We start from the raw sequence: 26,011 nt of genomic DNA, 5'->3' as shown, positions 1-26,011 counted from the left end.
TACAGTATACATATCACAGGACAGAGGAGTATACAGTATACATATCATAGGACAGAGGAGTATACAGATCACAGGACAGAGGAGTATACAGTATACATATCACAGGGAAGACAATTGTATAACATCACTTCTCTAGATAGAAATAAGAAGTCACTGGGATAGAAAAAGAACTACAATCCCCATCATGGCCTGACAGTGTCCCCTCCCCCATGAGCATACATCCGACCTATCTGCCTGCACTACCCACAACCAATATGGCGACCGCTAACCTCGGGGATAAGCCCCGCCTCTTCCCGTTCCGGCACTTGTCTGTGACGTCAGTGCGCCCGGGACCGCTCTGCAGAAGCTTCTTTAGTGATAACATGGGAGAATCCCGGAGCCCGGAGGGACAGCGATGGTAAGGGGCCACAGAGACACCCCTCCGGGGCCACAGAGACACCCCTCCGGGGCCACAGAAAGAGACACTCACACACACCAGGGGGCCACAGAGACACCCCTCGGGGGCCACAGAGACACCCCTCGGGGGCCACAGAGACACCCCTCGGGGGCCACAGAGACACCCCTCGGGGGCCACAGAGACACCCCTCGGGGGCCACAGAGACACCCCTCGGGGGCCACAGAGACACCCCTCGGGGGCCACAGAGACACCCCTCGGGGGCCACAGAGACACCCCTCGGGGAGACACTCACACACCAGGGGGCCACAGAGAGACACTCACACACCAGGGGGCCACAGAGAGACACTCACACACCAGGGGGCCACAGAGAGAGACACTCACACACCAGGGGGCCACAGAGAGAGACACTCACACACCAGGGGGCCACAGAGAGAGACACTCACACACCAGGGGGCCACAGAGAGAGACACTCACACACCAGGGGGCCACAGAGAGAGACACTCACACACCAGGGGACCACAGAGAGAGACACTCACACACCAGGGGACCACAGAGAGAGACACTCACACACCAGGGGGCCACAGAGAGAGACACTCACACACCAGGGGGCCACAGAGAGAGACACTCACACACCAGGGGGCCACAGAGAGAGACACTCACACACCAGGGGACCACAGAGAGAGACACTCACACACCAGGGGACAACAGAGAGAGACACTCACACACCAGGGGGCCACAGAGAGAGACACACACACACCAGGGGACAACAGAGAGAGACACTCACACACCAGGGGACAACAGAGAGAGACACTCACACACCAGGGGACAACAGAGAGAGACGCCCGCACACACCAGGGGGCCACAGAGAGAGACGCCCGCACACACCAGGGGGCCACAGAGAGAGACGCCCGCACACACCAGGGGGCCACAGAGAGAGACGCCCGCACACACCAGGGGGCCACAGAGAGAGACGCCCGCACACACCAGGGGGCCACAGAGAGAGACGCCCGCACACACCAGGGGGCCACAGAGAGAGACGCCCGCACACACCAGGGGGCCACAGAGAGAGACGCCCGCACACACCAGGGGGCCACAGAGAGAGACGCCCGCACACACCAGGGGGCCACAGAGAGAGACGCCCGCACACACCAGGGGGCCACAGAGAGAGACGCCCGCACACACCAGGGGGCCACAGAGAGAGACGCCCGCACACACCAGGGGGCCACAGAGAGAGACGCCCGCACACACCAGGGGGCCACAGAGAGAGACGCCCGCACACACCAGGGGGCCACAGAGAGAGACGCCCGCACACACCAGGGGGCCACAGAGAGAGACGCCCGCACACACCAGGGGGCCACAGAGAGAGACGCCCGCACACACCAGGGGGCCACAGAGAGAGACGCCCGCACACACCAGGGGGCCACAGAGAGAGACGCCCGCACACACCAGGGGGCCACAGAGAGAGACGCCCGCACACACCAGGGGGCCACAGAGAGAGACGCCCGCACACACCAGGGGGCCACAGAGAGAGACGCCCGCACACACCAGGGGGCCACAGAGAGAGACGCCCGCACACACCAGGGGGCCACAGAGAGAGACGCCCGCACACACCAGGGGGCCACAGAGAGAGACGCCCGCACACACCAGGGGGCCACAGAGAGAGACGCCCGCACACACCAGGGGGCCACAGAGAGAGACGCCCGCACACACCAGGGGGCCACAGAGAGAGACGCCCGCACACACCAGGGGGCCACAGAGAGAGACGCCCGCACACACCAGGGGGCCACAGAGAGAGACGCCCGCACACACCAGGGGGCCACAGAGAGAGACGCCCGCACACACCAGGGGGCCACAGAGAGAGACGCCCGCACACACCAGGGGGCCACAGAGAGAGACGCCCGCACACACCAGGGGGCCACAGAGAGAGACGCCCGCACACACCAGGGGGCCACAGAGAGAGACGCCCGCACACACCAGGGGGCCACAGAGAGAGACGCCCGCACACACCAGGGGGCCACAGAGAGAGACGCCCGCACACACCAGGGGGCCACAGAGAGAGACTCAAACACACCAGGGGGCCACAGAGAGAGACTCAAACACACCAGGGGGCCACAGAGAGAGACTCAAACACACAAGGGGGCCACAGAGACACCCCTCCGGGGCCACAGAGACACCCCTCCGGGGCCACAGAGAGAGACACTCAAACACCCCTCCGGGGCCACAGAGACACCCCTCCGGGGCCACAGAGACACACCAGGGGGCCACAGAGAGAGACTCAAACACACCAGGGGGCCACAGAGAGAGACTCAAACACACAAGGGGGCCACAGAGACACCCCTCCGGGGCCACAGAGACACCCCTCCGGGGCCACAGAGAGAGACACTCAAACACCCCTCCGGGGCCACAGAGACACCCCTCCGGGGCCACAGAGACACACCAGGGGGCCACAGAGAGACACACACACACCAGGGGGCCACAGAGACACACACACACACACCAGGGGGCCACAGAGACACCCCTCCGGGGCCACAGAGACACCCCTCCGGGGCCACAGAGAGAGACACTCAAACACACCAGGGGGCCACAGAGAGAGACACTCACACACCAGGGGGCCACAGGGACACCCCTCCGGGGCCACAGAGAGAGACACTCAAACACCCCAGGGGGCCACAGAGAGAGACACTCACACACCAGGGGGCCACAGGGACACCCCTCCGGGGCCACAGGGACACCCCTCCGGGGCCACAGGGACACCCCTCCGGGGCCACAGGGACACCCCTCCGGGGCCACAGGGACACCCCTCCGGGGCCACAGGGACACCCCTCCGGGGCCACAGGGACACCCCTCCGGGGCCACAGGGACACCCCTCCGGGGCCACAGGGACACCCCTCCGGGGCCACAGGGACACCCCTCCGGGGCCACAGGGACACCCCTCCGGGGCCACAGGGACACCCCTCCGGGGCCACAGAGAGAGACACTCACACACACCAGGGGGCCACAGAGAGAGACACTCACACACACCAGGGGGCCACAGAGAGAGACACTCACACACACCAGGGGGCCACAGAGAGAGACACTCACACACACCAGGGGGGGGCCACAGAGAGAGACACTCACACACACCAGGGGGGGGCCACAGAGAGAGACACTCACACACACCAGGGGGGGGCCACAGAGAGAGACACTCACACACCAGGGGGGGGCCACAGAGAGAGACACTCACACACCAGGGGGGGGCCACAGAGAGAGACACTCACACACCAGGGGGGGGCCACAGAGAGAGACACTCACACACCAGGGGGGGGCCACAGAGAGAGACACTCACACACCAGGGGGGGGCCACAGAGAGAGACACTCACACACCAGGGGGCCACAGAGAGAGACACACACACACCAGGGGGCCACAGAGAGAGACACACACACACCAGGGGGCCACAGAGAGAGACACACACACACCAGGGGGCCACAGAGAGAGACACACACACCAGGGGGCCACAGAGAGAGACACTCTCACACCAGGGGACAACAGAGAGAGACACTCACACACCAGGGGGCCACAGAGAGAGACACTCACACACCAGGGGACAACAGAGAGAGACACTCACACACCAGGGGGCCACAGAGAGAGACACTCACACACCAGGGGGCCACAGAGAGACACCCCAGGGGGGGGGCCACAGAGAGACACACACACACCCCAGGGGGGGCCACAGAGAGAGACACACACACACCAGGGGGCCACGGATACACACACACACCAGGGGGCCACGGATACACACACCAGGGGGCCACGGATACACATACACACCAGGGGGCCACAGAGAGGGATACACACACACCAGGGGGCCACAGAGACACACACACATACACACCAGGGGGCCACAGAGAGGGAGACACACACACACACACACCAGGGGGCCACGGATACACACACACATACACACCAGGGGGCCACAGAAAGGGAGACACACACACACCAGGGGGCCACAGAGACATACACACCAGGGGGCCACAGAGAGGGAGACACACACACACCAGGGGGCCACGGATACACACACACACACACACACAACAGAGGGCCACGGATACACACACCAGGGGGCCACAGAGAGGGAGACACACACACACCAGGGGGCCACAGAGAGGGATACACACACACCAGGGGGCCACGGACACACACACCAGGGGGGCCACAGAGACACACATACACACCAGGGGGGCCACAGAGACACACACCAGGGGGGCCACAGTGACACACACCAGGGGGGCCACAGTGACACACACCAGGGGGGCCACAGTGACACACACCAGGGGGGCCACAGTGACACACACCAGGGGGCCACAGTGACACACACCAGGGGGGCCACAGTGACACACACCAGGGGGCCCACAGTGACACACACCAGGGGGCCCACAGTGACACACACCAGGGGGGCCACAGTGACACACACCAGGGGGGCCACAGTGACACACACCAGGGGGGCCACAGTGACACACACCAGGGGGGCCACAGTGACACACACCAGGGGGGCCACAGTGACACACACCAGGGGGGCCACAGTGACACACACCAGGGGGGGCCACAGTGACACACACCAGGGGGGCCACAGTGACACACACCAGGGGGGCCACAGTGACACACACCAGGGGGGCCACAGTGACACACACCAGGGGGGCCACAGTGACACACACCAGGGGGGCCACAGTGACACGCACACATACACACCAGGGGGCCACAGAGGCACACACACACCAGGGGGCCACAGAGACGCACACACACACACACCTGGGGGCCACAGAGACGCACACACACACACACCAGGGGGCCACAGAGACACACACACAGACACCAGGGGGCCACAGAGACACACACACAGACACCAGGGGGCCACAGTGAGACACACACACAGACACCAGGGGGCCACAGTGAGACACACAGACACCAGGGGGCCACAGAGACACACAGACACCAGGGGGCCACAGAGACACACAGACACCAGGGGGCCACAGAGACACACAGACACCAGGGGGCCACAGAGACACACAGACACCAGGGGGCCACAGAGACACACAGACACCAGGGGGGCCACAGAGACACACAGACACCAGGGGGGCCACAGAGACGCGCACACACCAGGGGGCCACAGAGACGCGCACACACCAGGGGGCCACAGAGACGCGCACACACCAGGGGGCCACAGAGACGCGCACACACACACACCAGGGGGCCACAGAGACGCGCACACACACACACCAGGGGGCCACAGAGACACACACACACACCAGGGGGGCCACAGAGACACACACATACACACCAGGGGGGCCACAGTGACACACACCAGGGGACCACAGACAGAGATACACACACACACACACACCCGGGGCCACAGAGGGAGACAGAGACATATCCAGGGGGCCACACTCATAGTGTTATCCTCCAGGGGCCACACATGGGACCCTTGAGCTGATTGTGTTCCCTGTCTCCCTGCAGATCTCTTTCCGCTTCGATGACGTGGCGGTCTACTTCACGGAGGACGAGTGGCGCAGCCTGGAGGAATGGCAGAAGGAGCTGTACAAGGATGTGATGAAGGAGAATTACCAGAGCCTGGTGTATGTGGGTGAGTGCGGGGGCCACAGAGGGGGCCCCACAAAGATGTCCGAGCCACAATCTTATCCTCATCCTTCTTCCCTCCCCCCCTTTCCCCCGCGAGGGCTCGCTCCCCTGCCTTCCCCCGCCCCCCCCCCCCCCCCCCCCCCGCAGGGGCTCGCTCCTCGCCCTCCTTCCCTTTCCCCCGCGAGGGCTCGCTCCTCGCTCTCCTTCCCTTTCCCCTGCGAGGGCTCGCTCCTCGCTCTCCTTCCCTTTCCCCTGCGAGGGCTCGCTCCTCGCTCTCCTTCCCTCCCCCCCCTGCGGGGGCTCGCTCCTCGCCCTCCTTCCCTCCCCCCCCCCGCGGGGGCTCGCTCCTCGCCCTCCTTCCCTCCCCCCCCCCCCCCCGCGGGGGCTCGCTCCTCGCCCTCCTTCCCTCCCCCCCCCGCGGGGGCTCGCTCCTCGCCCTCCTTCCCTCTCCATTTTTTATGGATCCTTCTGCTTCCTTTAGATCAGCCGGAGATTCTTTCCAGGATTGAGAGGGGAGAGGACCCCTGTATTAGGGCACAGGAGCCGCTCAATAATAACTCCGCCCACACAGGTAAGGGGTAGAGCCATGTGACATCAGTGATCTGTGGGAGGAGTCTTGTTGGGTTATAGAAGGTGGGAGTCAGGGGTTGAGGCTGGTTGGATTTTCTTAAAGGGTTAATTTATGGGTGGAGCCTCTGACTTCTATGTTTTTAATATTTTGTGTGATCTTTTTCTCATCTTACCTGTAGAGATAAACGAGCGAACGATCGCAGAGGATGAGCTGGACATGGAGCTGACCATAGATTGCCCAGGTACACGCCCCTATGTGTATACTCTGCCTGGGTACACACCCCCTATGTGTATACTCTGCCCAGGTACACGCCCCTATGTGTATACTCTGCCCAGGTACACGCCCCTATGTGTATACTCTGCCTGGGTACACACCCCCTATGTGTATACTCTGCCCAGGTACACGCCCCTATGTGTATACTCTGCCCAGGTACACGCCCCTATGTGTATACTCTGCCTGGGTACACACCCCCTATGTGTATACTCTGCCCAGGTACACGCCCCTATGTGTATACTCTGCCCAGGTACACGCCCCTATGTGTATACTCTGCCCGGGTACACGCCCCCTATGTGTATACTCTGCCCGGGTACACGCCCCTATGTGTATACTCTGCCCAGGTACACGCCCATATGTGTATACTCTGCCCAGGTACACGCCCCTATGTGTATACTCTGCCCAGGTACACGCCCCTATGTGTATACTCTGCCCGGGTACACACCCCCTATGTGTATACTCTGCCCAGGTACACACCCCTATGTGTATACTCTGCCCAGGTACACACCCCTATGTGTATACTCTGCCCGGGTACACGCCCCCTATGTGTATACTCTGCCCGGGTACACGCCCCTATGTGTATACTCTGCCCGGGTACACGCCCCTATGTGTATACTCTGCCCAGGTACACGCCCATATGTGTATACTCTGCCCGGGTGCACGCCCCTGTGTGTATACGCTGCCCGGGTGCACGCCCCTGTGTGTATACGCTGCCCGGGTACATGCCCCGCCCCCCCTGTGTGTATACGCTGCCCGGGTACACGCCTGCCCCGCCCCCCTGTGTGTACGCGCTGCCCGGGTACACGCCCGCCCCGCCCCCCTGTGTGTAAGCGCTGCCCGGGTACACGCCCGCCCCGCCCCCCTGTGTGTAAGCGCTGCCCGGGTACACGCCCGCCCCGCCCCCCTGTGTGTACGCGCTGCCCGGGTACACGCCCGCCCCGCCCCCCTGTGTGTACGCGCTGCCCGGGTACGCGCCCGCCCCCCTGTGTATACGCTGCAGACTTTCTCCCCATACACGGGGGTCTCTCACGGTCTGGTGTTTCCCTTCTAGTGGATCTGCTGGAGGATGTGGACAATCAGCCGCAGTGGGAGATGCTGGACATTCTGATATTCCTGGACGAGCTCTTTGACCTGTAGATGGCGCTGTGGGTGCAGTTTGTGTATTTTTTTGGTTTTATTAAACAGTTTATTTTGTCTGGTTTCTCTATGATTCCTCACACGTCTCCTGTGGCCTCAGATGGATGTGGTGGGGGGGTTGTTATGACTTATTCTGTTATCCTCAGCAGCAGTCATTGGTGTTGGCCCAGTCCTACACAGCAATAATTAGATGAATTGCTCCTCTGCGGAGACTCTCAGATGACAATACCCAGAAATAGTTCCTTGCTGTTGTTTATCGCCTGAGTTTTTATAACTTTACATGGAACATTTCAGTCTTTCCAGGATAGGGCGTTGCTGCTGGTTTATTTCAGAATCCCATAAATAGATTTTGAAAATCCAGCTGAAAGCTGCAGAAGACTATGAAGATAATCAGTCCCTGTTTCCTGTGTGAGCTGCAGGGGGGGGGGGGGGGGTGCAGCCTTCAGAGCGCTGAGTGGGGTCACATGGTTAGTGGAGGGGCGGCCTTCAGCGAGCTGAGTAGTTCACATGGTTAGAGCTACGATATCACATCACCCCGATCAGAGCTAAGGTATCACATTAGCGATCTGATTGGTTGCTATGGTAACTGGACAGCTTTTCCGCTGCATAGGTTTTGATAAATCTTCCCATAATATTTATTTTCCCGCATGGTGAACGCAGTAAATGAAAAATAAAATACTAAACACCAGAAAGTTCAGATTTACTTACAGAAATCTCTTTTTTCCATGAGTCGGCAGCACAGGTAACATAAGGGTTAACATTAATTCCTACTACCAGGCAGAAGAAACAAAAATCTAATCCTACAATTAAATAACAGAACACGCCCCAGGAGTGTAAATACCCCCAAAAAACATACCACACTGTGTTTGAATGCAGCAATAATATTTATTTAAGAGGGCCCTTGTGCTGCCCAAGGACTCATGGAAAGAGTTCAGTAAGTAAATCTGAACTTTCCATATCGTCCTACAGCAGCATAGGTTACATAAGGGATGAAAAGCTATAGTTAACAGGGAGGTTTCTCTGCAGAAGCTACTTCTAGCACTCTCCTGCCAAAGGATGTCTCTCTATTGATCACATCCAACTTGTAATGGTTAATAAAAGTATTTTGAGTTGACCCACGTAGCTGCCCGACAGATTTGGTCCCAAGATATGCCAAAGCCGCCAATGAGGTGGCTGCAGACCTTGTAGAATGCGCTCTTATCTCATCCGGAGGGGAAAGACCTTGAGAAGAATAAGCCATCAATATGGTATCCTTTATCCACCTTGCAAGTGATGCTTTAAAGGCTTGTCTGCCCATATTAGGGCCTTGAAATTGGACAAATAAGGAATCTGATTTCCTGAATTCCTCTACTGTCTACATAGAGGAGAGCTGCCCTTTTCACATCCAGCTGATGTAACCTTTGTAGCTGTTTTCCTTGAGGATTCTCATATAAACTGGGTAAGAAGACCTGGTTAATATTCTCCACTGAAGGAACCTTGGTCAGAAAAGAAGGATCAGTCCTCAGGATTACGCAATTCTGGGTGATTCTCGTATATGGCTCCTTACAAGACAGCGCTTGAATTTCTCCCACTCGTTTAGCAGTGGAGAACTCTACCAGAAGTGGGAAATTTGTTCCCTTACCTGAAATTTCCTGTAGTCCGTAGTCGGCACAATGGGTTAAAAGGATTTTCCTGTCCTGGAATAGAAGAAACATACAGCCACACATGCAGGATGCAAATATCCAATTAAATAAACATAATTAATTCACTAATCCACAGCTGGACCCTACGTATAAAAACCCCCACAAACCAAACACATGTATAGTATGCAGCAGTGATAATTTATTTCTGGGTGGGAAAGTTTGTGCCGCCTACGGACTACAGGAAATGGAAATTTCAGGTAAGAACAAATTTCCCACTTCCTGGTCTTCCTACGGCAGCACAATGGGATTTGCCCAAGCAGTGCAAAAGACAAAAAAATAGGGAGGGAATACTGGTTGCCAGCTGCATGGATTACGCTTGCGCCAAAGGCTGACCCCTCAGAGGCAGAGATGTCTAACCAATAATGGTTTATCAAGGTGGTTGGAGAGGACCACGTTGCTGCACGGCATATCTGGTCCATTGGTACATGATATTTTTCTGCCCATGATGTCGCCGTTGAGCGGGTAGAGTGAGCTCTGAGAGAGAGTGGAGATGTGGATCCATCCAGCTCATAGCAGTGATGGATAGTATCCCTGATCCATCTTGAGAGGGAAGGTTTGCTTGCTTTTCCTCCTTTCCTTGCTCCTTGAAATAGCACAAAGAAAGCTTCTGATATTCTGAAAGATGCTGTTCTTTCCAAATATGAGAGCACCGATCTTCTGATATCCAAAAGATGAAGATTATTCCGCTCATCATTGAGGACCGGCAGTACAATTCTTGGTTAAGGTTCTGTGCAGAAGGAACTTTAGGGAGAAACCCTGGCATAGTTCTGAATATAACTGCATTGGGCAGTATCCTAAGGTAAGGTTCCTTACAGGACAATGCCTGTAATTCCCCAATACGTCTGGCAGATGAAATTGCAACTGAGAAGAGCGTCTTAAGAGAAAGCCACTTTAGAGATGTAGATTCTAGAGGCTCAAACAGATCCCCACACAGCCTTCTTAGTACTAGAGGCATGTCCCAAGATGGTAAGGGATGAGAGTAAGGTGGACGTAGTGTTCTTAAAGCTTTGAAAAAGCTTGTAACCACCGACGATCTTGAAAATAGACCATTCAGGTGAGCATTAATGGCTGTCACTTGGACTTTTAGGGTATTGGGTTTGAGTCCCTTATCAAACCCCTCTTGCAGGAAGAGGAGCAAAGAAGGCGTGAGTTCCGGATCTTTGTTCTTCCTCGAACACCAGCTTGCGTAGAGACGCCATATGCGGGCATAAACCTTCTTAGTAGATGGTTTCCTGGAGGCCAAGAGAGTATTCACCAGACCTTCCGCAAACTCTTGGTTGTTTAGGTTCTGGCGTTCAAGTTCCAGGCTGTCAAGCTCAGGCTGCCTGGATCTGGATGAAACAGACCTGCTTGCAGAAGGAGATCTCTCGATACTGGTAGCTTGAAGAAGTCTCCTTTCGATACTTCCCACACGAGTTGAAACAAAGCCCGGCGTGGCCAAAATGAAAGGATGACAATGGCCCGGGCTTGGTCGTCCACAATCTTCCTCAACATTCTGGGAACCAGTGGCAACAGGGGAAAGGCATATACAAACTTCTTCCTCCAGGATATCGTCAGACCGTCTATTGCCAGCGGGTGACCTGCTTGGGAGAGAGAACAAAACCTGGGGAGCTTCGTGTTCTTCCAGTTCGCAAATACATCTATGTGAGGGAGATCCCATTTGTCTGAAATTATCTTGAAGACCTTCGGGTTGAGCTCCCATTCCCCTGGCTGGATCTTCTCCCTGCTCAGCCAATCCGCTGTGGCATTTAGTGAGCCCTTGATTTGGGTCGCTGAGATGGACTGCACGTTGTTTTCCGCCCAAGCCATTATGCTGGTGCATAATTTCTGGAGCGACTTGTTCCTCGTCCCACCTTGTTTGTTCACGTAGAACACAGCTGGTAAGTTGTCCGAGAGGACTTGTACGTGCTGGTTGAGAAACAAATCCTTGAAATGAATCAGAGCTAGACTGATAGCCTTTAGTTCCCAGTAATTAGAGGACATCCTCGCCATTTCCAGGGACCACATTTTCTGGACCCATGATTCCCCTACATGGGCACCCCAACCGGAGCCTGAGGCATCCGTAGTGAGGACTACTGGTTGGGGATACCGTAGGGACTTGCCTTGCTGAAATCTGGTTAGCTCCAGCCACCACCTCAGATCTCTCTTCACCTTCCCCGGAATGGGAATTGGAGAATCCAGATTGTCTTGCTTCTTGTTCCAGAGCGACAGTACGTAAGCCTATAGCGTTCTGATGTGAGCTTTTGCCCATGGCACTGCCTCTATAGCTGATGTTAACAGGCCCAGAACCTTCATTGCAAGATGAATAGTGCAGGTCTCCATTCTGAGAAAATACTGGAAGTTCTGAATGATGTTGCTTTTCCTTTCCTCTGAGAAAGATTCTCATGTGGGAGGAGTCTATCACAAAGCCGAGATGAGATTCTCCTTGTTGGTGACAAGCGGGATTTTTTGAAGTTTATCAAAAAACCGTGGTCCTGTAGTACTTTTATAGCCACTTGGAGATGCTGGGTCAGCCGATGTTGAGAGTTCGCTTTGAACAACCAGTTGTCCAGATACGGTGTTATGTGAATGCCTAGTAGTCGTAGATGAGCCACCAATACGACCACTATCTTTGTAAACACCCTCGGTGCAGATGTTATGCCGAATGGGATACATGTAAATTGGTAGTGATGAATCGTCCGATGATCTTTTATGGCCACTCGAAGAAATCTTCTGTGGGCTGGCCGAACTGGGATGTGTAGGTAGGCATCCTGTAAGTACAGGGATGCCATGAAATCCCCTTCTGTGATGTCTAACAGTGCTGATTTTATGGATTCCGTTTTGAATTTTCTTTTGATGAAAAAACGGTTTAGAAGTGAAAGGTCTACTACCAGCCTCCAGTTTCCTCCTGACTTCGGCACCGCAAATACTGGAGAGTAGAACCCTTTCTCTGCATCTGGAACTTCTTCCAGCGCATGTTTCTGGAGAAAGAGATGAATCAGATTCGAAACTATCGCTGAGGCTTTGTTGGTCATGAATAAATCTGGTGGTATGCTTCTCAACTCGAGAGAGTAACCTTTTCTTATCGTATCTGAGACCCAAGCATCTGTAGAGGTTTTTGACCAAGTATTTGCAAAAGCTTGGAGTCTTGCTCCTACCGGCAACCCCGGGAGCATGGCGTCATTGGTCCTTTCCTTTGGCAGGAAATGGCTTTTTCTTAAAGGTGGAGGGATCCTGCTTCTTTCTATACTGACGCCTTGAGTCCTGACGAAAATTACCTCTTTTTCTGAACGGGCTTCTGTAACGGGTGGTACCACCTTGGCTTTCACCTTTATTACTGAGGGCTTTGAGGATTCCCTTCAACTGAGGTCCAAACATAGATGAAGGGTGATACTTGCATACTGCATGTGTGGCTGTATGTTTCTTCTATTCCGGGACAGGAAAATCCTTTTAACCCATTGTGCCGCCGTAGGACGACGAGGAAATATAGTTTTCCAGGACTACAATTTTAAAGAGGCTTCGTTCAAATGGAGTCAAGGCTTCCAACACTATATAAATCCCATGAAGCCACCGGAACTTTCACTGGAGGGTGTAGATTTTTGATGGCTCTGAAAAAATGGCCCACCAAGGTGCAAATGGAGAATTTTCCTTCAAAAAGGTAATTAGTAGCCGAGAAATGGACTTTCAGGGTATTTCACTTCAAACCCTTCTTGAATCCCTCTTGTAGAAATTTCAGCACATCCTTCAATGCAGGTGTCACAATTTCCTTTTGACTGCACCATGAATTGAACTTCTTGGCCATATTATTATAGACTTTAATGGTAGCTGGTCTACATGAGGAAGCTAAAATGTCCACAACCTCATCAGCATATCATCTAAATCTTAATGATGGGCAGATAACTTCCAGGCCATCAATCAGTAATTCTGCAGGTTCTGGTGACACATTCCTTGTTGACTCAATAGATTTGGTCTGAGGGGAATTTCGAGATATGAGCCCCTCGAAAGTTCCCAAACGCATTGAAACCAAGCTCTCCTGGGCCAGAATTGCAGAGGCTCGGTCCGACCTGATCTTTCCCAACACATGAGACACCAGCTGGAGAAAAGCTGATCTACGTATTTCCTCGTCTTTCCAACTGATCAGAAGACCGTCTAGAAAATCTGGATTGTCCCTCCTGCTGAGGGCACATAAGACAGGTACCTTCCTGTTGTTCCTGGTGGCCATGACATCTATTCCCGGAGTTCCCATTCTGGTCACGATCCAATAAAAAGCTTCCGGATGAAGACTCCATTCCGACTGGTCTATTTAATGTCTGCTCAGCCAATTTGCCTTCACATTCTTTTCCCCCTTGATGTGAACTCCCTGGATCTCTGCTAGAGTGTGCTCTGCCCAGATCATCATGGCACGACATTCCTTCATCAACAAAGGGGACCTCGTTCCCCCTTGCTTGTTGATATAAAATACTGTCACAAGGTTGTCCGATTGCACAAGGATTCTTTGACCTCTCAGCAGGCATGAGAAGTGACTAAGGGCATGATGAACTGCTCTCATCTCTCTGGCTCTCCACAGATGACCAATCAGTCCCCTAGGTGAGCTCCCCAGCCCAGATGGGAGGCATCCGTAGTTAGAACGGACTGGGGAGTATTGGACAGACACCTCCCGCAGGTGACATTGTTCTTGTTCAGCCACCATGCAAGGTCCTGTCTGGTGGCTATGGAAAGAATAATAGGAGAGTCTAGAGAAGTCCAGAGCCTGTTCCATTGAGACAGGATTTCTTCCTGCAGACATCTTGAGTACGCCCTGGCCCAGGTCACTGCTTCCAGGAATTATGTCATGAAGCCCAGCACTCTCATACCTGACCTGATAGTCCGTTCTGTAGATAAGAGATCTTGAACTGCTGTCATAAGCTTGATTGTCCTCTCTTCAGAAAGATCCTCATTAGGCTTGAATCTACAATGAAGCCCAGGAATTTGCAAATCACAGATGGTTCCAGCACCAACTTCTGAGCGTTCGCAATGAATCCATGTTCTTCCAGGGTGGTGTTTGTCATCTGCAGAAGACCTGGAGACACTGCTTTGATGTACCAGTCGTCTAGATAAGGTACCAGGAACACCCCTTGAAGACTAAGGTGGGCTGCTAATACCACCACCACTTTTGTGAATACCCTGGGTGCTGAAGACAGCCTGAAAGGGAGACAGGTGAACTGAAGATGAAGGATTTTTGTCCCTTCCTGGATGGCAACTCTCAAAAATCTGCGGTGCGATCTCCTGTGACCGAACAAATTGTCTCCATCTGAATGTTTCCTCTTAAAAACTTAGACCTATCTTTCCTCAACAAGTTTATCACCAGGTGCCAAAGACCTTCTTTTTTCGGCGGCGCAAATATTCTGGACTATACTCCTAAGCCTCTTTGGTGATAGGGAACTCTTTCCAGAGCCGCTTTCGTGATATTCTTGCACCAGACTGAGATGAGGTTCTAGATTTGAGGGTGGCAGATGAGCAAATTCTATGCAGTAACCTTTTGAAATGACACTTTACCCACGTATCTGAAGTAGTGGTCTTCCAAGCAGAGGCAAAATGAAGAAGCCTTACCCCTACCGAATGCTCGATCTGCAAGGTCGCGTCTTCCGTCCAGGAGCATCCGCTGCCTGAACCTTACGCCAGCTCCCGCTAGCCATGCACAGTAAGACACCTCTGGAGTGCTGCATCACAGCCTGAGCCAGAGGGGAGCCCATGCCTCCAAACATTTGTTCTCTTGACTCCAGGGCGAGAAGGGGGCTCATAGGTAACACATAAACCAACGTACTCCTGCCTGTAGAAAGAAACAAAAAACAGTGTGGTATATTTTTTGGGGGGTATTTATGCTCCCGGGGACGTTTTCTGTTAATAATTAAGTGTTGGATTTGTTTTTACTAATTAGTTTTTTGTTTCTTCTCCCTGGTAGTAGGAATAAATATGTTAACCCTTATGTTACCTGTGCTGCCATAGGACTATATGGAATTGCTGATTTTTGGTCACATCACATGTCAGTAAAAATGGTCTCCTGTCCTCTTGCCCAAAGCTGATTCATTTCGGGGCCTGGCAGGTCACAAGGTTATGGCCGGCCCAGGTGATGTCCCGCCCAGTCTGGTGATACGTTGAGCCTCAGGAGTCAGGGCCAGAGTATGAGTGCAACTTTAGGAGTCAGGCCCAGAGTATGAGTGAAGCCTGAGGAGTCAGGAACAGAATATGAGTGCAGCCTCAGGAGTCAGGCCTGGAGAGTGAGTGTAAGGTCAGGGTATTGAGTCAGGCCTAGAGTATGAGTAAGTGTAAGCTCAGGAGATAGTTTGGTCTGGAGTATGAGTGCACCTTTAGGAGTTGAGTGGTCTTGGGCCTTGGAGTCAGACCTGACCAGTAATCCCAGGACCCCGCTGGTGAGGACCATCTCCCCCTTGTCTCCTTCAGCTGAGGGGACACTGCTGGTGATAAAGTTGGTGACACAACAATAAAGCAGCAAAACAAGGTGGATCCTTTATTGATGAAGACATCAGAGCGGCCATACATGGAGCTGGGGCTCATTCCTATATATCATGGGTTCAGGTCACATGCGGTTAGAGATAGGTCACATGGGGTAAGTGACAGGCAAGTCCCCACCCACAGCTGGAACTACAACTCCCATCATACCTGGAGGCATCCAATAGTCATTACGCTTCACCCCCGCCGCCCCCATGACAGTCACTAGAGATGAGATGATGGCGTGCATACAGTATAATAACCCCCCATCCTGGGGGGTCCTATATAATTCAGTCTATATATATATATATATATATATATATATATATATATACAGCTGGAATCCCCCCCCCCCCCCCATACACTCTGTAATAAAGACAAGACCAGAACAACAGAATTCACCGAACACAACCAGAACGAGCGGCTCCTCTGGATTCAGCCCAATGTCCCTGTGTGGTCATACGGGCTGACGATTATTTCCTTGTGGGTGGTATAAAGATCTCCCCATTCTGAAGGTCTATGAATAATGAATGAGGCCATCAGGGAAAATCAGCATATTTCTAAAAAGCCCCTAAAAAGTTTTGTTTTAAAAATATCAGAGAAAGGCTGAAGAACATCTCCAAAACTCTCATTGGGTTCATCTCAGGAGGAATGGCGACCATTTCTTGTCTGATCCTTTAAACCCTCGAGAGGTCCAGGACCAGGTCAGAGAACCTTCTTTAGGTCTCCCCGAGGGAAGAACTCTCATCAGCTTAAAGAAGGTCTCCAGGAATAGGAAAAGAGAAATGATTTCTTCCAAAACACAGCTATACCCCTGTCCTCAGGCTGTGTGTGGTATTACAGCTCAGTTTCATTGAAGTGAATGGACTTGAGTTGTATTACCATACACAACCTGAGGACAGGGGTGGAGCTGTTTTGGGGAAAAAATTGCTGGTTTTCTATTCCTGGTGTCAGTTCACACCTCTTCTGTGAGACTTCACTCCAATGAAAATCAGCTCAGCTTTGTCCTGTGTCGGCAAGACAAGCCAATATAAGTCTATAGATAGGGAGGGGGGGGGGAGCTCACCAGCTCTGGGAGAACGTCAAACTAGGGATAAATCCTGCAGAGCAGACATTTACTAAAAGATACTATATACAAGTCATATAATGGGCAGAAATAGTCATGCGCTTCATGTACACAGGGCAGTGCTCCCTAAAAAGTTGATGACAGGAACACCGATGTCATTATGTAAGGATGCAGCTGGAAAGTGGCAGAATACTCCTGATCTTCCGACCTGACACTCCAGTGCCATGAAATGTCTACGAGCAGAAGACCCTGGCGCTCGCACAATCAAGGCTTTTCTGCATTTGGCATTCTAGCAGCTCTACATCTGCCAGGTGACTCTCTTTTCTTCTTAGTCCGCACCCATGTGACTCTTATTCTCGTTCCAGACCCAGGTGACTCTTTTCTTCTCGGGCTTGATCCAGGTCCCAGAAGATTAAAAATCCATTGCAAAACCTTTTTCCTATCTGGTATAGAATACGCTTGGACAGTAAAGCCCTGATGTTCACCTGTCCATCTCATGATGGTATTGATACACTATAGGGGTCATGTTTCTCCTTAAGGTGAGGGTCATACAGACGTGTGGAGACTTATCAGCCACTGATGCTTCAATTGGAATTCTGGGAAAAGTGATATACATAGCAGCTCACAGCACCTGTTCCCCTCAGTGTTTCACTCCTGCAAATGGGTTTTCTTTCCTTCTGGAGAGATCTCTGACAGACTCTGGCATACTCTTCAAGTCATGTTCTAAGACTCCTAGTTGGAAACATTGACTTGAAGGGAACACTGCCTGAAAATGTAACGTGAGAGCTGCTCTGCATCTCCTTCCCAGAGGAGCATCAATGGCCTACAAGTCTCCCCACCTCTTTATGACACTTTACTTAAGGAGAAATGCTACTCCTTTAGTCCCACAATGATAAAACTCTCACTAACCAGCCCCCTGCTCTGTATTGACAAAGGTCAAAACCCCAAAACAACTGTCTGCAGATTGGTTTCCTTTTCTTCTGAAGAGATCTCTGGATTGGTATACATTCCCAGTCATGTTCTAAGACACCTAGTTGGAGTGAAACCTCCTGAAAAGTTAACCTAATAGCTGCATCTCCTTTCTTCTTATGAAGGGTACTAAACCTAACCTAAAGAATGAGACCTACCTCACCTCTACCCCTCCAAATAGGTGAGATCTTTTTGCCCCACAGAGGGGATGACCGAGACCTCTTCTTTCACATTCATTTCTGGCTTTGTATTTAAAAACCTGAAGGTGTGAAAGCAGCCTAGAGAGGCTCCTCATTAAGGGAACGACTCATCGAGTTGGAGGAGCCACTTGTTCTATTCATAGTGTTCAGCGATTCAGGTTTTTTTTTCTTGTTTGATTTTTTTTGTAAAAAGTTAATGAAGTATTTGAAAATAAACTAAATTCACATTGGGGGGGGGGGGACTACAGCTGTATGTACATTATAAATGCAGACACAGGAGGGGAGCGGTGTACAGATATACGAGGGTCCTCACCCATTACGGACCCTTCATCAAACCCTGTGGAGACTCAAACCATTGTGGATAAGTGTCTGGGATCTGCTGATTGGGATAACACTGGACAGAAGAGGGTCCGTTATAGGGCGATGCCTGTGATCACATGATCCAGTAGATTCTACAGATCACAGTTCTATAAATAAGTAGAAAAATAAAGATATCCATGAAATGCTCTGAAGCATGATCTGTGTGAGAACACAGGACAGGGCCCATCATGGAAAGTCCTCCAGTCCTGGAGCAGAAGATCTGAGGGACCCTTAGTCCTTCACTCGAGTGTGAGTGAGCTCATGTTTCCTCAGCTTTGTGCGGTCCACAAACCTCTTCTCACACTTGGTGCACCCGAAGGGCCTTTCGCCGGTGTGCATCTTCTCGTGGCGCTTCACGTGCGCCTGCTGGGTGAACTTCTTTCCACAGAACGAACACGTGAACGGTTTCTCCCCGGTGTGAATCATCTGATGGTGGCGGAAGGTGGAGCGATCGCTGAATCTCTTCCCGCATTCATTGCACTTGAATGGCCTCTCGTCTGTGTGAATCCTCAAGTGCGCGACCATTGCTGAGTTCTGGCCAAAGCGCTTTCCACATTCTGAGCAGGTGTAGGGCTTCTCCTTAGTGTGTGACCTCATGTGGACCTTTAGGTAGCCATTGTCTCGGAAGGTTTTCCCGCACTCTTTACAGGAGTAGGGGCGCTCCCCAGTATGTATCATGCGGTGCTGCAGCAGAGTAAAGTGACGGGTGAAGGTTTTCCCACACTGTTTACACTCGAAGGGCTCCTCCACTCGTGGCGGCCCCTTACGCTTCTTCAGACGTAAGACGCAATTTTCATCCCCCTTTCCAGGGTTTTCAGGGTTCACGTGCTTCTTCAGACTTTTCCCGCACTTGGCACACTGTTTGTCTGATGAGAGGTTCTCCGAGTCGTAGGCTGACGGCTTCTTCTCTGCAGAACTCAGATCATCCTGCACCTTTTGGGTAACACTTGGTTTCTTCTGCTCGTCAGCGATTGGTTGACCTTTCCTTTGCTCCGCTATGTAACATGTCCCATTCTTGGCACGGCCCTCGTGCTCCTTGCTGTCCCCAGATTTTCTGGACACATTCTTAACCTTCGTAAGGACTTTGCTCTTTCTGGACTCCAGACCTGGAGCAGTGGATGAGGATCCTTCGACCTTCAGCTTAGGATGCAGGGTCTTCGGTTTAGGGTCCACTGTGGCTCCAGGACTTCCACATTTCTTATATACACTGGATTTGTTGTCATCTTGAGACTTTGGGCCCTTGTTCCTTAGATCACTGACCGTAATGAGACTTCCTGACTTCACGGTTACCAACTCGTCCTTCATCTCAACTTTGTGTTGTCTTTGTTGCTTCTCAGCTGATAAGATTTGTGGACTCCCTGTCCGATTAGAGGAATAGGCTGGAATCCTCTGATTGTCTGGCTGGGAGGAGTCATCATATTGGGCATCTGTTGTGAAGGGCAGGGGTGGGACTTTCTGGGCTGGAGCCGCACGCCGGCCGCACATTCTACATGTGTGAGACATGCACCTCTCTATGTTCTTCTTCTGTTGGACGTTAAGCTTTGACCAGTGGGTGATTTTACCACAGTTGGCACAGGAATAGGACTTAATAAACTTCTGCTGGTGGTTCTTTGGGGGGGTGTTAGGTGGTGGTCCCGAGCACACTTTCCCATCTTCACTCTTCATGATTGGGTTGCACATGACACGCAGCTCATGTTGTTGCTTTAACATCTGTTTGGTTGGTGATTCCAGTGATGGGGCATGCTGGGATGTCCCTGCTCTTTCCACAATCTTCTTCTTGCTCCCCTTTGTTGTGTCTAGACGGGAGCTTCCGGCCTCCTCGGCCTCACAAGCCGCTCTCTTTCGTTTTTGCTTTATTCCTCCTACATTCTTGGGGGGAGTGTTCTTACCCCGCGATGGTATGTCTACTAGGTCTTGGCCTGAGGGAGTCTTCATTTTTCTCTTGGTGTCTCCATCATTGAGATTATTACAAACAGGAAGGAGTCTTTCCTTGTCGCGCTCCTCATAACGTTCCCCTATGAGAATCATGGTGACCACCTCACTGAACTTCACGTGTCTGTCTTTCTTGTGGTGAGAGGCTGTAATCTTTTTGGGTGGAGACCCTACACCCTCCACATTTTCAGTTTTTGGGGGTCCTGGATCTGAGGCCTCAGACACAAGAAGGGCTTTAGAATGTCCATCTAGTGTGAAGTCTTCTTGGTGGTGACATTCCATGATGGTGCGCACAGAAGTACCTTCTGGCTGTCCATCTATTTTTCTGTCCTCGGTTACTCGGGAGTCTTTTTTCAGGCCGCTGCCCTCCATGATCTCTTGGTTCTCACCGGAGTCCACAGCTTCTCCTGGAAGGTGCTGATCTGATGTCGTCCCGTGACCGGACTCCTCCTCTGTTCTGACGCTCTCGCGCCCCTGTATGTTCTTACAGAGTCCACCCTGGAGCGGCTCATCATCCGTGTTACTTGTAGGGTCTTTGGAGATGCAGGTGGAGAGGTCAGAGCCGCCCCTCTCTGAGGACAACATTATCTTCTCCTCTGATTTCCTTGATATTTGGTGAGAAGAACGACTATGGCGGCTTTTCTTTTTTCTGTCCTTTTTAATCCATCTGAAGGGGTTCACCCGGGGATAGCGCCTCGTCCTCTTCACCTGTGCCTCACATCTACTGACCGTCATGTCTCTGGAGATCTGCTGGAGTGAGGATCCGACCGCCATGCTCTTCTCTCGCCAAAAACCTTCCAGAAAAAGACAAAAGAAGTTCAATATAATGTATGTACACATCAGCAGAATAGTGAGTACAACTCTGGGGTATAATACAGGATATAACTCTGGATCAGTACAGGATAAGTAATGTAATGTATGTACACAGTGATCTCACCAGCAGAATAGTGAGTACAGCTCTGGGGTATAATACAGGATATAACTCAGGATCAGTACAGAATAAGTAATGTATGTATGTACACAGTGACCTCACCAGCAGAATAGTGAGTACAGCTCTGGAGTATAATACAGGATATTACTCAGGATCAGTACAGGATAAGTAATATAAACTTCTCCAGAGAACAAAAAGATCAGCGGCACCAGCAACTTATATCTAAATCCACCAATAGACCAAGGGCAGCTATGGGAGTCTGAGTTCAAAAACCCGCGGCGGTGCTAGGACAAAGGATCAATATCAGTGTATAGTACAATCAAAGAGAAAACATATCCTGCACTCACCGCACAGTACGGGTATCGCGCCCTCGGATTCCGGACCTCCTCGAATGGCTTGGGAGTAGCAGCCGCCGCTGACAGCGCTCAGAAATGGGCAACAGTCGGCGGTTTCGCGTTAAAATCAACGCTTCTTCCGGCCCCCGAATCCGAGGCCGCGATACCCGTACTGTGCGGTGAGTGCAGGATATGTTTTCTCTTTGATTGTACAGGATAAGTAATGTACGTACACAGTGACCTCACCAGCAGAATAGTGAGTACACAGTATAATACATCATATAACTCAGGATCAGTAGCGCTCCGGTACCTGTGTGGTCGCGGTGGCTCCGGATGTACGGCTCACACCCCAGCTCTATGTTCTGTATGATGTCCGGACAATCTGTTAGAGGAGACAGTGGTGAGATGAGACCCGGGAGCCCCCGCACCCCCCGGCCGTATACTCCGCAGTACTCACTGAGGGACAGGATCAGCTGGTAGTTGTTGTTCATCACCTCCTTGTACAGGATCTTCTGCTCCTCGTTCAGTATTTCCCATTCTCCCCTCGTGAAATAGACGGCAACGTCCTCGAATATTACCGGAGCCTGAACGAAAGAGGAGACCATATATATCTATACACCTCCATATACTGCCCCGTATATATATATCTATACACCTCCGTATACTGCCCCGTATATATATATATCTCTATACACCTCCCTATACTGCCCAGTGTATATATATATATATATACACACCTCCGTATACTGCCCCGTATATATATATCTATACACCTCCGTATACTGCCCCGTATATATATCTATACACCTCTGTATACTGTCACGTATATATATATATACACACCTCCGTATACTGCCCCGTATATATATATATACACACACCTCCGTATACTGCCCCGTATATATATATATATATCTATACACCTCCCTATACTGCCCCGTATATATATATATATATATATATATATACACACCTCCGTATACTGCCCCGTATATATATCTATACACCTCCGTATACTGCCCCGTATATATATCTATACACCTCTGTATACTGCCCCGTATATATATATATATATACACACACCTCCGTATACTGCCCCGTATATATATATATATATATCTATACACCTCCCTATACTGCCCCGTATATATATATATATACACACCTCCGTATACTGCCCCGTATATATATCTATACACCTCCGTATACTGCCCCGTATATATATCTATACACCTCCGTATACTGCCCCGTATATATATCTATACACCTCTGTATACTGTCACGTATATATATATATACACACCTCCGTATACTGCCCCGTATATATATATATATATACACACCTCCATATACTGCCCCATATATATCTATACACCTCCGTATACTGCCCCGTATATATATCTATACACCTCTGTATACTGCCCCGTATATATATCTATACACCTCCGTATACTGCCCCGTATATATATCTATACACCTCCGTATACTGCCCCGTATATATATCTATACACCTCTGTATACTGCCCCGTATATATATCTATACACCTCCATATACTGCTCCGTATATATATATATCTATACACCTCCGTATACTGCCCCGTATATATATATCTATACACCTCTGTATACTGCCCCGTATATATATATCTATACACCTCCGTATACTGCCCCATATATATATATCTATACACCTCCGTATACTGCCCCGTATATATATATCTATACACCTCCGTATACTGCCCCGTATATATATATATCTATACACCTCCGTATACTGCCCCGTATATATATCTATACACCTCCGTATACTGCCCCGTATATATATATCTATACACCTCCGTATACTGCCCCGTATATATATCTATACACCTCCGTATACTGCCCCAAATATATATCTATACACCTTCGTATACTGCCCCGTATATATATCTATACACCTCCGTATACTGCCCCGTATATATATATATATCTATACACCTCCGTATACTGCCCCGTATATATATATCTATACACCTCCATATACTGCCCCGTATATATATCTATACACCTCCGTATACTGCCCCAAATATATATCTATACACCTTCGTATACTGCCCCGTATATATATCTATACACCTCCGTATACTGCCCCGTATATATATATAGCTATACATCTCCGTATACTGCCCCGTATATATATCTATACACCTTCGTATACTGCCCCGTATATATATCTATACACCTCCTTATACTGCCCCGTATATATAGCTATACATCTCCGTATACTGCCCCGTATATATATCTATACACCTTCGTTTACTGCCCCGTATATATATCTATACACCTCCTTATACTGCCCCGTATATATAGCTATACACCTCCGTATACTGCCCCGTATATATATAGCTATACTTCTCCGTATACTGCCTCTTATATATATATATCTATACATCTCCGTATGCTGCCCTATATATGTACACTCCTCAAACCCTAAAGGTCTCCCTGCGATAACATCCTGATCTGAATGAACCAATCGTATGAAATCCTTTCCTCTTTACATAGTTGAATTCGCTGACAACAAAATCACCAAAAATTATCAATAGAAATCATTAACCCCTGGAGGTCTGGATATGGAGTCACCCTCAAAATCACAGTGAAAAAACCCCCTACAGGCCGATCCCGCTTTATGTAATGTCCTTAATACAAGTCTCAATGAGGCTCAGTAGTGTGTGTGGCCTCCACGTGCCCGTATGACCTCCCTACAACGCCTGGGCATGGTCCTGATGAGGTGGAGGATGGTCTCCTGAGGGATGTCCTCCCAGACCTGGACTAAAGCATCCGCCAACTCCTGGACAGTCTGTGGTGGATGGAGAGAGGCGTCCCAGATGTGCTCAATCGGATTCAGGGGAACGGGCGGCCAGTCCATAGCATCAATTCCTTCCTCTTGTAGGAACTGCTGACACACTCCAGCCACATGAGGTCTAGTATTGTCTTGTATTAGGAGGAACCCAACCGCACCAGCATATGGTCTCACAAGGGGTCTGAGGATCTCATCTCCGTACCTAATGGCAGTCAGGATACCTCTGGTAACACATGGAGGGCTGTGCGACCCCCCAAAGAAATGCCACCCCACACCATTACTGACCCACCGCCAAATCGGCCATGCTGGAGGATGTTGCAGGCAGCAGAATGTTCTCCACGGCGTCTCCAGACTCTGTCACATGTGCTCAGTGTGAACCTGCTTTCATCTGTGAAGAGCACAGGGCGCCAGTGGTGAATTTGCCAATCTTGGTGTTCTCTGGCAAATGCCAAACGTCCTGCACAGTGTTGGGCTGTAAGCACAACCCCCACCTGTGGACGTCGGGCCCTCATACCACCCTCATGGAGTCTGTTTCTGACCGTTTGAGTGGACACATGCACATTTGTGTCCTGCTGGAGGTCATTTTACAGGGCTCTGGAAGTGCTCCTCCTGCTCCTCCTTGCACAAAGGCGGAGGTAGCGGTCCTGCTGCTGGGTTGTTGCCCTCTTATGGCCTCCTCTACATCTCCTGATGTACTGGCCTGTCTCCTGGTAGCGCCTCCATGCTCTGGACACTACGCTGACAGACACAGCAAACCTTCTTGCCACAGCTCGCATTGATGTGCCATCCTGGATGAGCTGCACTACCTGAGCCACTTGTGTGGGTTGTAGACTCCGTCTCATGCTACCACTAGAGTGAAAGCACCGCCAGCATTCAAAAGTGACCAAAACATCAGGTAGGAAGCATAAGAACTGAGAAGTGGTCTGTGGTCACCGCCTGCAGAACCACTCCTTTATTGGGGGTGTCTTGCCTATAATTTCCACGTGTTGTCTGTTCCATGTGAAATTGATTGTCAATCATTGTTCTTCCTGAGTGGACAGTGGGATCTCACACAAGTGTCAGTGACTTGGAGTTACATTGTGTTGGTTATGTGTTACTTTTAGATTTTTGAACAATTTATACACACACACACACCTCCGTATACTGCATATAGAGTGATACAGTCATGGCGGTATATATTGTCCCCCCTGAAATGTTTCTATATAATGAAGTATTCCTCACAGGAAAGGATTGCAGT

At 51.3% G+C, this 26,011-nt stretch overlaps 2 protein-coding genes across 3 annotated transcripts in view; one reads left to right on the top strand and one right to left on the bottom strand.

The window, feature by feature from the left end:
- Positions 1–343: 343 nt before the first annotated feature.
- On the top strand, positions 344–8,065 carry LOC130324641 (zinc finger protein 777-like). The gene is made up of 5 exons (XM_056553261.1): positions 344–397; positions 5,889–6,015; positions 6,493–6,582; positions 6,761–6,823; positions 7,907–8,065. Exons 1-5 carry the CDS (start codon positions 395–397, stop codon positions 7,990–7,992), a joined length of 369 nt encoding a protein of 122 aa, XP_056409236.1. The 5' UTR covers positions 344–394; the 3' UTR covers positions 7,993–8,065.
- A 7,990-nt stretch (positions 8,066–16,055) lies between these two features.
- Positions 16,056–26,011, bottom strand: part of LOC130324639 (uncharacterized) — a 15,943-nt gene continuing 5,987 nt past the window's right edge. The window contains exons 2-4 of one of the 2 annotated variants that reach the window (XM_056553260.1): positions 22,393–22,519; positions 22,246–22,317; positions 16,056–21,463 (exon numbers count right to left, since the gene is read on the bottom strand). In XM_056553260.1, the coding sequence (XP_056409235.1) occupies positions 18,969–21,463; positions 22,246–22,317; positions 22,393–22,519 (2,694 nt within the window). In that variant the 3' untranslated portion in view covers positions 16,056–18,968. Of the gene's footprint in view, positions 21,464–22,245; positions 22,318–22,392; positions 22,581–26,011 lie in introns of those variants that run through there. The other variant, XM_056553259.1, reaches the window with a different exon arrangement.

This window comes from Hyla sarda, unplaced genomic scaffold (genome assembly GCF_029499605.1).
Source record: "Hyla sarda isolate aHylSar1 unplaced genomic scaffold, aHylSar1.hap1 scaffold_2652, whole genome shotgun sequence".
Classification (NCBI taxonomy): Eukaryota; Metazoa; Chordata; class Amphibia; order Anura; family Hylidae; genus Hyla; species Hyla sarda.
This window is presented reverse-complemented; position numbering and strand designations above follow the sequence as displayed.

Coding starts and splice junctions, on each gene's coding strand:
- LOC130324641 (XM_056553261.1), top strand. Junction 6,016..6,492: donor CCAGAGCCTGGTGTATGTGG/GTGAGTGCGGGG, acceptor TGCTTCCTTTAG/ATCAGCCGGAGATTCTTTCC. Junction 6,583..6,760: donor TAATAACTCCGCCCACACAG/GTAAGGGGTAGA, acceptor TCTTACCTGTAG/AGATAAACGAGCGAACGATC.